General features: G+C 40.3%; 1 protein-coding gene across 1 annotated transcript; it reads right to left on the reverse strand.

Moving 5' to 3' along the window:
- Positions 1 to 9: 9 nt before the first annotated feature.
- cdcp2 (CUB domain containing protein 2) lies at positions 10 to 4,113 on the reverse strand. Its single transcript, XM_071531389.1, has 6 exons — positions 4,019 to 4,113; positions 3,315 to 3,662; positions 2,472 to 2,813; positions 1,131 to 1,484; positions 618 to 796; positions 10 to 391 (listed from the first exon to the last, which is right to left on the reverse strand). The coding sequence occupies exons 1-6, from the start codon at positions 4,083 to 4,085 to the stop codon at positions 83 to 85; spliced, it is 1,599 nt and encodes a 532-aa protein (XP_071387490.1). The 5' UTR covers positions 4,086 to 4,113; the 3' UTR covers positions 10 to 82.
- Positions 4,114 to 16,233: the final 12,120 nt, after the last annotated feature.

Here is a 16,233-nt window from a genome sequence, read left to right on the forward strand (position 1 = left end):
ATGTCAATGAATATTTTTATACAAAATATGACTGTTTCAACGTTAGTGTCCTTTCTTTGCAGAAGATGGTAAGGGTATATTTCTAAAGAAGCACTAGCCATATGATAGCTATCACCATGAGAATGACAGCCAGTACACAGATGCTGATGAAGACGATATCACTCGGGTCAGGAGGCTCAGCATCCTCACCCTGCCCGTTGCCATTGCCGGTACTTTCCGCTTGGCGGGCCAACTCATCGAGTCGATGACGCTCTTCTGTTGAAATGATGGCCACTGACGCTAACTTCCTCTGGGCATCACACTGCACCTCATATTCCTGCACGTTCTGCTGCTTTCCGTCAGAGAAATCAATGTAGAGTGTGTTCACCAGCATGGTGATGTTCCGACGTTTCTGCAAGGGGTCAGGGGTCAATGTGTTAGAAGCAACAAACTGTTTATGGCCTGAACTCAAAGTAAAATGTTGAGTGGCATAAGATAAATAGGTATTTCCGCTGCACATCATAATGTATTTTACAGCCTAAGTAGGGTAAATATGTGATAATTATAGTGGGACAGTAACAGCCATGATGCTTCGTCAATAAAGAAGAAATGTAGGAGGAATATCAGTGGCTAGTCACCTGGCCAGCAGTACCACAGTTGACAAAACGAGCAAGTATCTTATATGAGGTGGCTGTCAACTGGGCTGCACAGGTTGGATTCCCCAGGTAGATGCTCTCACGGTCCAGTTGAGGTAAGGACTGCATGGGTATCAAAATTGAAAATTCTGTTCTCGTGCAGCTAATGTTCACTGGCACCACTTGGATTGGAAAAAAGACACACAGTTCACACTGGTTTAACAGCAGCATAAAAAGAGGGACATTAAAAAGATAAGTCTAATACGTTACTTTGTTTGCAGAGATGAACATTTTATATTTCTGGGTTTTACAAGATTGTCTTACCCAGAGCGATTTGCGTGCAACAGTATAATTTGCTTGAAGCTTTAGATTGCAAACATTGCAAGCAACTAGTAAGGAGTGCAAGGCTCAAAACTACAGCACCCAGACAATAGATAGAAACAATATTCCTGTGAAACTAGAATTATGATAGAGAAGTGCTAGGTAAAGAAATGAGCCTGTATAGGACAGATTTACCTCCAACATAAGAAGCAGTGAAGCCCCTATGAGCTTCATTTCTGTCTGTGCTGAGTACCACCAGTAGCTTGTTGCCCTTTGAAATGAGAGCGGGAGTTTGTTCTGTGCCACACCAGCATCCCAGCAGGGGGTCTGTCTGGCTGCCCCCATCATAAACTGCAACAGAGTCATAGTCGCACTCGTCTGACAGACTGTTCCGATCCTCCAACTCCATGACTGGGAAGAACAGTTTGATCCGGTATCCAACTGCGAGAGTGATGGTCCAGTGGCAGTTGATGTTGTTTGGGTAGATGTTGGGGTAGTGTGGGCTGCTAAAGTTGCCGCTTACAGCTGTCAGGACCTGCTGGCATTCTCCTGTAAAAGTACAATTGATCAGATAAGTTAGACAGTGTTATCAGTGATATCAGATCGCTACACTGCTTTCAAGTTCAGCTTGACAGAAAGTGAGTGGCATTCAAAAATATGTTCACAAGTTGAACAAGTGACAGTTTTACTAAAATGATTGATAACAAAATTATTGTATGTTAAAGGATATTAGGTAAGTCCTTGGTTGTGATATTTCAACAATCTAAACAAAATACTACAAATTTATTAAAAAATAATTACGGAGGTATCTCATTTAAACAGGTAGTCAATACTTTGCACCTTTGGCAGCAATACAGCCTCAATCTTGGATACATCTGTATCAGCTTGGCACATTTGGATTTTGGGATTTTCTCCCATTCCTCCTTGATTTGTGAAGCTAGATGGGGAGTGTTTGTGAACAGCTGTCTTCTAGTCATTCCACAGATTTTCAATGGGATTCAAGTCTGGGCCACTCAAGTACTTTCACATTCTTGTTCATGGTAGGGATAGTGGTAGGTGATGAGTTATGTCCAGTTTCTGTCAGCTATAGTGCTTTGCATTATGACTGAAGAGTTCAATTTTCGTTTGAATCTTTTGTCTCCTGCTCTCAGACAAGGAACTCTATAGATCTGTCAGCCTAATGATGGAGCCTACTGTGCTCTAGAGAACTGTTTAGAAATTGTTTTATATTTGTATCTAAATCACATCAAATCAGTTGAAATTGCCACAGGTTGACCAATCATGTGTGTCAAGTTGTAGTGATATTTCAAGGGCATTAAAGGGATTTGGATGCACCTTGCAAAGAGCATGAATACTTGTTGACTCAAAGGGTTTAATCTTTTTTACTTTGTAAAAATCATTATGGGCAAACCAAATTATATTTTGAATTCAAGCTCTAACACCCCGAATTGTGTATACACATATGGGGTTTGAATACTTTCTGAGGGCTTTGTATTGCATTTTTGGAATAGAACTCTTCACACCAAGCTTTCTTACCTGAGTAATAGTATGCCTTGAACCCCCGTCCCCCAATGTTGAAGTCAGACTTGAAGACTACCAGAAGCTGGTTGGAAGTGGTGATTATATTTGGGGGTTTATCTCCCCCACAGAAGTTGCCCAGGTGGCGGTGGGTGACCGTGGGGCCGTCAAAGAGGGCCACAAAGTCAAAATTACAGCCCTCATTGTTCTCCAGCTGGAAGTCCAGGAAGACCAGGCTGACCACACTGCTGTTGGAGACATGGATGGTCCAAGAGCAGTCGGCATTATTGCTATACTCCTGAGGGTAGCCTGGACTGGAGATGACGCCTGACAGGCCAGTTAGAACTCCACCGCACATATCTAGAGAGGGTAGAAGGCAAATTCAGCTTCATTGTTTCCCTTTCAAAACAAGTAACAATAGAGACCACAAAAAATAAACACAACCTCTAGAGAGGGAAGTAATTAGGACGGTAATTTGGTGTATGAGGCAGACTTGAAAACAAAGAAGGTCTACCTGCACCACTGGAATTGCATGGGTTACTCATTCATTGTACTGCATCTTTACAGTTAACCTAATATCTTCCCAACTCTAAGGTTTTCACTTTCTGGCCAGACTACAGTCAAAAATTGCTATATCTCTGAAAACTGACGATCACACCTTTTTTTGTTTGTTTTCTATGTAAGGTTGTGGTGAGGCATAAGCTATCCTGTGAGGTTAGTCAGGAAAAGGGTTTATTATAATATTTTTAGCTAAAAACTGAGCAACTTGGCCAGAAAGAATCAACTTAACTGGAGGTAGTTAGCCTGCTGATCCCTAGCCTAGAGAATGCACTGTACATTGTATAGAATATGACAAGTCACCTTTTCTGTAGCCAACGGTGAACCCCCTGTAGGCCACGTGGCGGTCTGAATGGAAGATGAGGGACATGACGTTCCAGGAGGAGGTGAACTGGGGTGGGGAGATGTCACCACAGAATGTCCCAAGGAGGTTCCCCTCATCCTCAGATATGCCATTATAAATCTTGATGTAGTCGTAAGCACAGTTGGCATGGTACTCCAGCTCAAAGTGGTGAAAGGTGAGGAGAACAGAGGAACCCTCTGCCACCACAATTAGCCAGGCACACTCGATGTTGTAGGGATACAGGCCTGGGAAGTTTGGACTGGATATATTCCCAGATGGAGCAGATAGGATCCCACCACATTTGACGCCTCAGAGTAATAAAAAATAAAAATGTGTTACTTTGTTAAAAGTTGTATTTCAAGTCACAAAGATGCCCATACATCTGTGTATTGTTTGACAATTATAATGAATAACCTTTTCAGTCAAAGGTACTGTATTGTCTAATATATGGAAATGCACAGGACCTTCATAGTTTATGGTTACTTGCTCACTTATTATTATTTTTTTCTATTTTATAACAACTTGATACGACCTTTGAAAGTGTATTAAAAGCCGACATTGAACAACTGAGGCTTAACTTGCGCAGTATGTACAGTACCTGTAAGATAAAGCACTCCCATCAAGTTTAGGCTATGCCCCATCAAGATAACAAATAGCAACTCACCTTTTTTGGAATCAGCCTTGTCAACCACCAGTAGTACATGAATCAGTATAGCCACCCTGAGACTCATGTTGTTATTGTTGATTCGGCTTTTGTCACGCCTCAGATACAATAGCGACAGAGAACGACAACGGCAGTGTCAGAGCTTACAGCCTTGAGACGTCAGCAGCGGTGCCTGTAGATGTAATAGGACGTTGAAAAATTCATTCACAGCCTGAATGAGGAACCTGATAGCTAGGCCACCCTTTGCCCCCTTCGCTAAATTTTAATGACTGATATCCAATGAGCGCGAGTGGCTTGTCAGGACACTGTTTGGAGAGATGGTATACATTTTTAATGATTGTCACACACACTGGACACCAGCTGCAGTGCAGTTGATAAAAGAGAGGGGAAGAAAGAGGAGGATGATCACATTTGTCACATAATATAAATGGCTTCATTAGAGAGATGTGAGGGAGAGAAGAGCACAGAACTATTGATGTCATGGAGTAGAGGATATTGAGTAGACTTTACTTTGGTTATGTTAAGGCAGTTCAAGTAAAGCTCAAAGACAACAGCCAAAAATCTGCATCTTCCTTTAGAATGAGCATGCGTATCAATTAAGCAGTGCACAGATGTGTCTGGGAGGCCTATTGGTATGAGCACAAACTGAAAAATATCCCAGCACACTGGATTGAAGCTCCCAATTCATTTCTGTTATTCCGTTTATTATAATGGCTACTGCTTTGGGGATTTAGCATTGTGACTGAATCTTATAAGTATGCTAAGATTTATATTATCTAACAGAGAGTAAAGCATTTAATTTGATGATTTATCCCTTATTTCAAATGATTCATTACAAACTACTCACTAACCATGAGCTCTGCAATGTTTCACCACATTATTACTCCCAAGCGGGGTCATCTCACTCAAAGATGCATTTTTATTAAGTGTAAATTCTGTTTACACTCTTAGTGTCTGCAGGTGAGGAGTCCCAGATAGACATGTTTTGCTGTATTTGCCAAATGCCAATCATACTCCATGAGTCAATTCTTCCTGGTTTGGCAGTCTCACACCTGATTAGGGCAGACACATGTAGCCAAAACAATAGAGTTGACTCAGTAGAGTGTAGAGCAGATAAACGGACAGAGAGATAAAGCACCTTTAGTAAAAGCCTGTTCTGCAAATAAATGAGTGCTACTCCAGCAGTGCTACAAAGGTTTTTAGACGGAATATCTAATGCCCAAAGCAATGCGGATGCCTTAGGAGACCTGCTAGATGGTGCTGTTGCACTATGAATTTTCACCACTGGCTTTTAAAAAGTCATACCGAGCTCTAAGCTGAAATAAATAAGAATGTGATTAAAATCAGTCAAGTGTTTTTCACACAGCAGTTCCTGGAACTAAAATGAGCCGCCTCGCCTTTGAATTTTAATTCTATCTTGCTGAAAGCTTGTCATTGTTCAAGGATGTGGGCACTGGGCAGTGCTGAAATGTGTTTTAGAAAGATATCGTTTGTTTAGAGCAATTAAATCACCAGCAAATAAATACCACTTACTCAAAAACAAATAAGGCAAGGTTGAAAACTTGGAAATTCAACCGGAATAATGGGGAATTTCAGTCAAACCACTGGCAACCTTTTGCCCTATAATACTCCTTAGAGCTTAATTGAATACTGTAGTCCAAAAATACATAAAATGAGTGATTTGTTACAATTAGTCATATTCAACTAACAGTATGAATCATCCATTATTAATACCATGAGCCAGAGGTGGGATTTAGCTGGTTTGGCAGGCATGTGGGGTGTCATGTGTGTGTGTTGTTCCTTATGTCTAATGTGTGTACATGTGTGTGTGTGTTTTGTTTTTTTTTGTTTTTTTTGGGGGGGGGGGGTTCTCGACAGATACAAGAGGGCGTTTGGCATCTTTCAAATAATAGCAAGAAGGTTATTGTTGCTGATATTGATATTTGTGTGCATTTTTAAACATTTAAATAAACTGTAACTGCTTAAAATGATCTCTCTTCAACAATAACTGTCTTTCTCCAGCTCTATTCATCAACACAGATTCTGCTACAAGTGTATGGGGACTGTTGGCAACTGCTCACTCTAACAAATGCCATCTAAAGCCAAACAGATATGGTTCATATGAATTCCTGACGGGAAAAATGAGATGAATATATAAGAATATACTGTATATCCTAGAGTGAAAAAAAAGTTAATGTTTCAGACACAGCCTGCAGCTTGTGAGAACATCTTCATGCGGCTTTTGAGTGGCCCCGGTGCTACATGGTGTCTTGGTCAGTGTGATTTGTTTTTTTAATATTTTTCAATGTATGGGGTATTTCTGCAGCAAGAGCCTACAGCTAACCCTGAATCAGCTCACTTCTTGTTGTTGGGAGTTTTAACTCCATGTTCTCCATCTCTGTTTTAATCCCAGTTATGGATCTAGCGCAGGTTGCAGTACTGTAGATACTTTGTTATGATTTAAGTGCTAAATATTTAACATTGGGGGTTAACTTGCTTATGATACTTGCAGTGTTTGTCAAATTTCCATAGCAGTGGTGACAATTTTCATGCAGTGGTGGACCACCCATGCTGAATGAAGATAGGGGAAACATTGCTATAGCCTTGTACCGTGTATTCCCAGCTGGTGCTCACTTGCAGCCAGAAATGTTCCTTTTCTCCCTCGTAGTCATTCTGTTCACACTTTCTCCATGCTGCGTTGTTACATTTCCTGCTTTTTTTTTTTCTCCACCAAGGACAATATTGATATGTCATTGCATTGCCAACTCGGGGAGCTCACAGATTGGATTATGGACCACAGTGAGCTAAGCCTCCCTCTATAGTTACACGCACAATGAAATCAAGTATTCAGGTTGAGGAACAGAAAGAAGAAAGGATCGACTGCGCTTAGTAACTGCCACCTCTACCTCCACCACACTCCAGATGAGATACCATTTGTGGTGATGTTAGGTGCTTTAGTCATAAATACAGAATTACTCGCACCCAGAGTAAAGATGAACCAAAAAGACTACAAAATGAACAGCACAAGTAATGAGATGGTGTGTAGTCTTTGCTCAGAATATTTACAGTTTGCTCTATATGTAATAATCTTTCTTCTAAAATATACATGTAACAATTATTGGCTGCCTTTGTTGCAAAGCTAAATAAAGTTCTCTCTAAGATTGCTGTTTGGAAAATTTCATTTAAATTCATTACGGCCTCAAATATGAAAAATGTCTCATATACTTTTGAGAATCTTTGATAAAGTTATTGCATTTGAGGAAATCTCAATGAGCTTTTAAGATTTTTTGTGTTTTTGTACTGTATAATGGTGTGGTTACATAGGTGACTAATGAAATGTCAAACAATTGAAGCTCTAAGCAAACTAAATCCCTCTAAACTATCTCCTGTCTTCAACAGGGCATGAATATACAGATTGATGCTTTACAAAGTGATGACTTCTTTTCTCCATGGAGGTCAATGGGATTAAATACAGAGGACATCTTAATCCAAAAGCAAACAACATTTTGTCTTAATGTATAGTGGCATTATGACAAGTATAGGTCATATATTCAATATAGGCATAATTCAATATCGTGACATGTCATTGGTTCAATCATGATTCAGTTACATTTTGCTAAGAGTGCCAGTTATTGAAAGGCACTGTTTGAGTTTTACTTTCATTAATGATAAGTGATATGTTTCTGTCTTTTCTGTAAAATAAGCATTATGACAGCTTTCCATAGAGCAAACAGATAAAAAGTGTAGCATCCAAAATAGAGCACTGTAAATGAATTGCAACTAAGTCGTCTAGACAACTGTGTTGTTTTGGGCAAAAGCAACAGCATTTTAATTAATCATTCACATAGTGATGCTGCAGTGTAAATACTCTAGATAACAGGAACCCAAAGGGGGAGAGAAGAGCACCCTGGCACGTAAACAGAGTACAATTATGGCCCTTAGCAAGAGCACTTCATTAAGCTGTTTTAGTACCCTTTACTCACTGGGTACTAAACATCTGACTCATAATGCATCAGCTATATCAGAAGATTGCTCTTGCTATGATCTCGCATGAATATTCACACAACTAATTAAAAGGCAGAATAGAATGATGAAGTGGATGGGGAAAGGAATCAGTGAGACAATAAACTCCTCAGCTATTTGATGACAAATATGAGGGCAGTGACTTGAAAATGTAAGAAATGGAGTTGGCCCAGTGCAGTTTTGTCTGTGTTGAAGTGAACAGCCTTGGAGTCAGCTAATTCAACATTTTAGCATGTCCTAAATGCACTCCTACACATTTTAAAGTGCCCTGTCGCCGGTGGTTTGCCAGCGCGACAATACTCCACAGGGGTGTGATCTACTAAATGCCAGTATCCCACAGAGGTAGCAGCTACAATGCAGTGCTTGTGGTACTGAGAGTCTGTGACTCAAGATCCAAGATTCAGCACTTCATTGCCATGTCAACAGAATTCATCTGAATTTTGCCTCAGTGTAGCTCAAGTTAAAAGCAGACAAACAGCAGATGTTGCCATATAATACCTTACATACCCACTACTCATAGTCTCATACATGCATTGTACTGTATTCTTATAGATGCTGTACCATAATGACCCATCCCTGGCCACACTTGTCCTCCCTACTGTTGAACCCTTTGGCCTTGGTGGCCTTTTGGGGCTGGAGCTGCCCATTGCTTCCTGACAGATGGCCTAGTGTACCAGTCATTTCCAGGTCTATGGGGGGCACCAGCTGTATGTACCGGCTGGTTACATACAGAAAACCTGTGATGTAGATTCAGAATATGTCAGCTTGGAAATAATGTGGACTCTTGCATTGCACCGCAATATGAAAACAAGTTGCACATAGCCTAGGATATACAAGAGAACTGCCGTTTTCCTTTCTGAATAGTTTACATAGTTGAGCAACAATCTAACAAAAACAAATGGATAATAACATTGACCAACTTAATTATTGTCTGACATTTCTCCTTTGAATATGAGAGAAGGCTTTGTTCAACAAGCAAACTGTAATCCACGGAGAGAGAGATACTTCCTTGTGTTCATAGCAAAACAAAACGAGTGTGCTTTTATGAGATATGAATTCATAACTTAAAACACTTAGTCCTCTTGAGAAATAATCCACCTTGCATGAATAAACAATTTGATATAATCAACCCCTTGTTGACAACCAATGAAAATACTGCCCAGGAGTCATTCGGAAATGATGCCCACTGGTATATTAATGGTTAGGGGGCAACAGAGGCGATAGAGAGACAGAAGGTTAACAGCTATTGGCCAGTTACGCTCCTGGGATGCAGAATGACCAATTACTGAGATTAATGGGGGTCTAATTAAACAGCCTCCCTCCCGAACATCACAAGTAATGTTTTCTGTATAATAAAACAGAAAATAGATAATGCTTATTCTTTTCCTCATTTTATTATTCCTGCGTTGGCTATATCTGCGAATCACAGTGTTGTGGGTGGGTCATCAAACGCCTCTCGTAAGACATTATCATTACTTATTCAGACTGATGGGAGGGTGTGTGTGGGAGTGGGGGCTGGAGGGTGGGGTGGTGTGTCCCTCATCTATCAGTACGCCGCCCTTCTCTGATGGCCACTGAAGCTCTATTAGTCCCCACTGTCCTGATTGATGTCACACGATACTGTGTTAGAAGGCTAGAGTTGTTCTGAGCAGCAACATGCTTATTACTACACCTTTACAGGATAGAATTGGAAATTACTATGCTGACCTTGTGAGGCTAACATTTGCACTGATGGTGAACTCAGATAGCAATGTTGTAAAGGTCTCAAATTATTCACTTTTCAGAAATTTGTCTTTTCAAAAGAAGTAGCAGTTTAGTTAATAGGGTGTTTCTTGAATTAATGTGAAGAATAAGTTCTTTCAGGCATAGCGGTACAAGCTTCCCTGATTCAGATGACTCAAACCCGCTAAGTGGAGGCATTCCAGAGGGTGTGTCAGTTCAAATGCTGCAAACCTGCTTGATTGGAATGATTTAAGCAGCTGTTTTGGGAGCAGTGACAGTCAAGATCCAATCCACTTATGATTCGATAGCTGGAGCTTATCTGAAACAACATGTAAAAAAAAAAAAAAAAAATGGATGGATTTTTGAAAATGAAATGAATGACTTGAAAGCCCACCCATCAGAGTCAAATTTTCACAGTGTCTGTGCTGAACATCCTTGATCACACAACTATCTAAATATAGCAACATTTTAATTCCTGTAATAAGTCCCATTTGTAAGTCCACTTAGTGTTCTATTTCTGCCTGTGTAGTAACAGCATAATTTGGTTTTTGAGATCACAGATATGGACATGGAAACATCACTGTTTTCTTTGTCCATGAAATCACATACTTGAATTAAACATAATAGTTTCATTTGATCTCGCTTTCTGTTATTGTCAGTGTTTTCATTGGTGCAGTTTGTTAAAGCAAAATTGTAAATCTTGAAAAGTGATAGTATGATTTATGTTGTTACATTCAAACATGGCCTTTGAGTTGTTGTCTGCATTCATTAATTGGAAGCAATGGCACCATGAGTACCAGGGCCAGCTGCCAAGACATCCATGCCGGGGGACAATGAGCGAGATAGCCGACTCTTGCCTGCTGATGAGAACATAGTCTCTTTGATTTTGCATCTGAAACAGAGATGTAAAGTTTGTAGCCTGCCGGACTGTCAAAAAGAAGCTGTGCTGAATCAGTCTTAACTTGCGATTTATTATGTGCCAGCTATGCCTTTGTTCATCTAGCTCTTTATTGTTGTAAATAGTTATTACGCTTTGTGCCAGTGTGCACTCTCTGTTTCTCAGGAGATTTTGTTAAGGATTATTCGCCTAAAGTGTGTAGTGCTGATGATGATTTAAGATGTTAAGTATTTGCCTAAAGTGTACAGAGATACAGGAGAGGGGATACCATGCAACAAAGGTTGTGAGTCAGATTCAAACCGACAAAACTGCAAATACAGTAATATGTGCTTTAACCGGCTGAGCTACCCAGAAACAAAGAATTATGTTTTTATTGTTAAATTGATGCTGTTTGGCAGATGGTGTAGATTTTTACATCATATTTTTTTGCCAATTGTATGTGCGCAACATGCCTTACTTATGACATGTGACAATGTATGGTGATTGCTTTTCTGCATATTGAACATTCTAATTTAGTATTCAAACGCGACACATTATTACGTCTGTTTCCACTCATTAACCTTTCCTGAGTTCTTTCCTTACCGTTGTGCTCATGTGCACTAGGAACAAGATTAATATGCCTTTGCTCTCATGTGATAAAATCTTGCCAATCTCCCTCCCTACCAAGAACCCCAGTCACCTTATTATTTTCGAAAGGTTGTACGGTCACTGAGCTTAGATTATTCCATTCTCAGCTCTACGTCTTGTGCCCTACATATCCTTTCCTCATTCAAATGCGTTTTGTCTCCAGGAATGGAATATGGAAATGTTAGCGTATGTGTGGATGATGTTTCACTATATCATATAACCATTTCATCAACTTCCCACTAGGGCTGCATGTGCGGATGTCCTTGGTTTGCCAGCATCTTTTAAACACGTCCTTTGTGGCTAAATTATGCTTTAGTCTTTCAAGAGATCCAGGGAGGAATCTGAGCAGAATCTGTTGTGGAGTATAAAGTGAAGATGATGGTATAGTGAAATTCATTTATTTGTCATTAGCCTTTCTCTTAACACTGTTAACTGCCTTTTTAATGTATGATTTAACTACCCAAGAGGATGTTGTCGTGGTCATTTGGGTTCAGGGGTTTGCAGGTCCTTAATAAATATTATAATCTCATAGTTTCTAAATTCAAGTCCTGAAAAGGTTTTAAGTACAGTTGAATATAACCTAAGTCTTAAATACAGGTTTAGTTGTCTTAAAAATGTTTGTTTGTTTTCTCTATGAGTACTTCTAGCAAAAAAATCACCCTGGTTACACTGACCCATATTATGATAGATTATGTTTTTAATGTTTTTTTGTTGCAAAATTGCTTTTAAATTTTATTCTAACTGCCATTAAAAAGGTCTTAAAGATATATGGTTTAACTTCCTGGAACCTGCAAGAACTCCATACACTCTGTCTGGGACTTCATGTCAAGATGTCATGACAATAAACATGAATAATTGACACAGCTCAGCTCTTATCAAATATTCATAGAAATGTATTAGCTGGATTTGTTATTTGTGCTCAACAAACATTGGGCATCTGGAATAAACTATTATTAGTAGTGAATAATACACAAATGATCTTTTATACATGACACCACCCATTATTTATTAATTTTGGTGCTTATCTACACGATGGAAAAAATTCTCGCTCTCCAAAGATACACTCATTACTTATTATCACATTTCACTAATCAGAGCTGCTTGAATCTGTTTTGCTGCATTAATCACAGAATTGAGAGAGCACATGTTTGAAAAAAAAAAATCACATCACCATAATACTTCTGTTGTGGGATCTGTCTGACATGTCAGGGTGAAACGACTTGCAAATCTGAGCAATTTCTGACCTGCTCTACTGAAAGCGCACAGAACCTTTTCCAATCATTATATACTTTGACTATTTATGCCCTCTGGTGATGTTGTGGGAACAAACGTGAGAAATACCCTCAAGCTAAGTAGCTATTAGTGGTTTTCAAGGAACTTCTTTTCCATCCATGACTAGCGCAACCTTGATGCTCCTCTGAGTCAGCGTGTGACTACATTTCTACATTTCTAGTATATGCTCAGATAGCACTGTGGACTGCCTTGAGTTAAAAGCCTAAGCCTGACCAAATGGATCTACATACCCACAGGTTCCTTCTCTATAAGCATGGAGGAGACAATGAAATGGCAACCATCATGGCCCACAGCATGTTTTCAACAGTGGCAGATCTAAGGTACTGTATGACGACAGGAAGAACAAGAGGAGGAACTGATTGCAGTTGTCTTCGACATCACTCTGGGGAGATCATTTTGTTCTTGCTTAGTATCTCTCCTTGAACTTCTCAATAGATCAGCCATTTCATATTTTCACCAAGCACACTGTTATTTTCAGAGGGAGGCTGTGAAAGATTCAACATGTTCACAATCCATCTTTACTGTAGTGCACTACTCTACACTGTAAGGTGTCAGAGTGGCAGCAGAAAAAAGTGGAAAGTACAAGTCATATCTTCAGTCACAAAAATGATGACACCAGTGGTACCTCTATCACTTTTACTCGCTAGTTAAAAACTATCCCTCCTTTCTCATGGGGACACCTTGTACACTTAAATTACTGGTATGTGTGTGTGTAAGGAGCAGTGAGGGGGCCTGTATCTGTGTGTGTGTACTCACTCAAAAGTGAGTACATTTGCGTGTCTCTACCTGCCTATCTGATCTGGGTAGTGGCCATTAAAAGATGTGCATGCTGTGCAGATGCCCTTTCCATCATGGCAGGATCCGCTCCTAATGTCACCTTTGTCACTGTGACTGACAGTGTCGGGGGGGGTCACCTGCTCCCCAACAGAGGACCACCTGTCAGAGCCAGCATGCTCACGACTGATGATGTTTAAGATCAACTGGGGGGCACTGGACTTCACTTCAAGGATGTACGCTTCATAAACTCAAGGGTGGAGCATTCATTAGCTCTATTAGGACTTAATCATTGACCTGAATATAGCGGTTTCTGCTGGAATCATCATTCACGTAATGTCCTGGTGTCCGACCTTACCTCTGGGGTACTACTAGTCAACTTTCTTGCAGATGATCCACATCTACTTTTTCGACATAATTCAATTTGCTCTTGCTCAATGTCCCAATTCCCCTAGTGCAGCATCACTATTTCTAGAAATTTCATATGTGCCGTATTACTACACGTGATGTCACTTTGTGAGGTATTTTCTGGGGACAGGTGGTCCCCTGCTGCCATAGGATGCTCACTGAAGCAGGAAATTGAAAAAGGTGGAGCAGCAGATTTATAGTGCATCACCTTTAATAAGCCTTGTTTGCACAGACAGAAAAGTGAGTGTGTTCATTTCACGCTTAAAGTTACAAGTGTCAGCTGTACCTACTTCCTACTTAATCCCAAAGGGGAGAGGAGACAGATCTACAGTTTTGGTCATAGGCCTTTAACGGATTGGGCATATGACAGAACATAATTCCAACATGCTTAGCTCTGAAAGCACTGTGTGTGCACTTCAAGTGTGCAATCACTAGAACCAGTGAAGAAGTTATTTTGGAACACACTGGCGATAATCATCCTGTGGTATTGGTGAAACAACATCAGTGGTTAGTTGAATAATAGGCCTAGGGCTATTTCTCAGAGAAATTCAAAATGCTTAATCACAGTGGTTAGATATACAGAATGGACTCCAGGGTACAAGTACTCCCATTTTCCTAAACTTTCAAAGGGTAGCAGTGTCATTGTTGATATTCTCTTTCCCATGCTATCATTCTCACCATGGAGGTAGTGTTGTTGGCAGAGTCGCAAAGGTTCCAGACACCACTATGTACAAGATGAAAATAGCCAGCTGCTACAGTACTCCGGAATCACCATGGGACACTGAAAGTAAATGACAAAGTTTCCCTGCAGTGACCATCAGGCAGTCCTAGCTGGCAGCCTGAAAAATCCCCACTTAAACAAGAATAGGACTCAGTTTGAGCGAGTTAGGAATCTGCAGGTACACTGTGAACTGTAGCAAGGGAGAGAAGTCTGTGCCACTGAGACAAAAGTGGGTCACACAAGAACATCTTAAGGGACTGCTGTGAAATTCTAAAAAGTCATTTGTTGGGAATTGAATTTCTAATGACATTAAATGAAAACGGAGCTGTGAAAGTGTTCCGCTCCTGCCCGAGCCCCACTTCCAACAGCCCCACTGAGACACTGAGGCGACGAGGGAGGGTAGTAAAGGCAGGGCTTATGGAAATGAATGGCACCGTGTGAAAATCACATTTCATTGTGCTTTATTAAACTTTATGGCTGCATGATGAGGCCCTGGGCTCTTACAGATGATGTCATTAGTATACAGTATTGGGGGATGGAGGCTTTTGTTCTTCATTCCTATATATAGTAAACATTTAACTATAGGCAATTTGACTAAAAAACACTTTTATATACAGTAACAGCCTGGGAGAGTTGTTACAGGAGGTGGAAACGTTGCACACATATGCACCTGTAAAATTCCCAGCACTTCTGTGTTGATAGAGCGCTGAGCAGCTTCATTGGGGCAGTTGGGCACAGAGTTAACTGTTATTGATTGAGGATAGAGCAGTAACTTCTCCTGCTCAGTTATTCCCAGCTCGAGATCTCAGCAGCAACCTACCAGTCATAAGCTTTCTAATCTTCAGGCTACCACTGCCCATTAGGGATTAGTTCTGTTTGGTTCAAGTTGCTGTATACATTGGAAGGAAGTGTCTACTCTGCGCACTTGAAATACAGGAGGTATCCAAGTGAAGACCAATAATAACCTTAGGTCAGCATTTCATTTGACAAATAGTGCTTCACTGGTCAAGGAGCAAACATATTTAGGACAGGATGTCAGTCACTGCCCCTCCTTCCTCAAGTAAGCCAGAGAAACCCTCTCCGTCTCTGAGGTCCATCTGGAGGTCCTAATGATGGTCAGTGTGTTGGTCATGGAAGACGATAGATTATTGGCTTTTCTCCATATCCATTATTATGTCTAGACTTTAGTCTGTCTTCTCTTATTCCCTTTGTGCCCTGTTCCACAGTCTCTCTCCCTCTTAATTACATAATTTTTTTCTTTTTCATATTTCTTACAGCTGCTGTCCTATATCACTACCTCATTGTAAGTTACATAATCATGTCAAATGTTCTTGACTGGCGAGAAAACAAACAAATAAATAAATAACGGTAAAGTGGATTATCTCTGACTCATTCCAACATTCGTGAACACTTGAAGAATTTTCTAATTTGTTTGATTATCTTTGAAGTGACAGTCATGCATAGTAATCCTGATTTATGCTAATGTGCTGCTCCCCTTCCCCTTCTCTCAAATTGAAGTTGAAGATATTGGCATCTGGTAGTTTTGACACGTGTGCAGCAACTGAGGGTCTAAAATTTAAAATGAAAATGGACCAGCATGATCTGTTGCTCGTTTTGAGTAAATACTGTGTCATAGATGCTGCTTATCGGCCTAGTGGTGGAGAGGCTAATTAACATCAAAAAGCACATTTGGTTTCCAGCGCCAACAGAGGGGCATGTTCCAGACGTCAGCCGGCATCTTGAGGTTGG

This window comes from Centroberyx affinis, unplaced genomic scaffold (assembly GCF_046629955.1).
Source record: "Centroberyx affinis isolate AG114_WGS23_722 - 3 ecotype Tasmania unplaced genomic scaffold, CSIRO-AGI_Caff_v1 ptg002072l_1, whole genome shotgun sequence".
Classification (NCBI taxonomy): Eukaryota; Metazoa; Chordata; class Actinopteri; order Beryciformes; family Berycidae; genus Centroberyx; species Centroberyx affinis.

Bases quoted from the DNA above. Each gene is read 5' to 3' on its own strand.
- cdcp2 (XM_071531389.1), bottom strand. From the start codon at position 4,085: ATGAGTCTCAGGGTGGCTATACTGATTCATGTACTACTGGTGGTTGAC. The intron at 3,663-4,018 runs GTGAGTTGCTAT...TATTACTCTGAG, and splicing joins CAAGGCTGATTCCAAAAAAG to GCGTCAAATGTGGTGGGATC. The intron at 392-617 runs GTGACTAGCCAC...GACCCCTTGCAG, and splicing joins ACTGTGGTACTGCTGGCCAG to AAACGTCGGAACATCACCAT.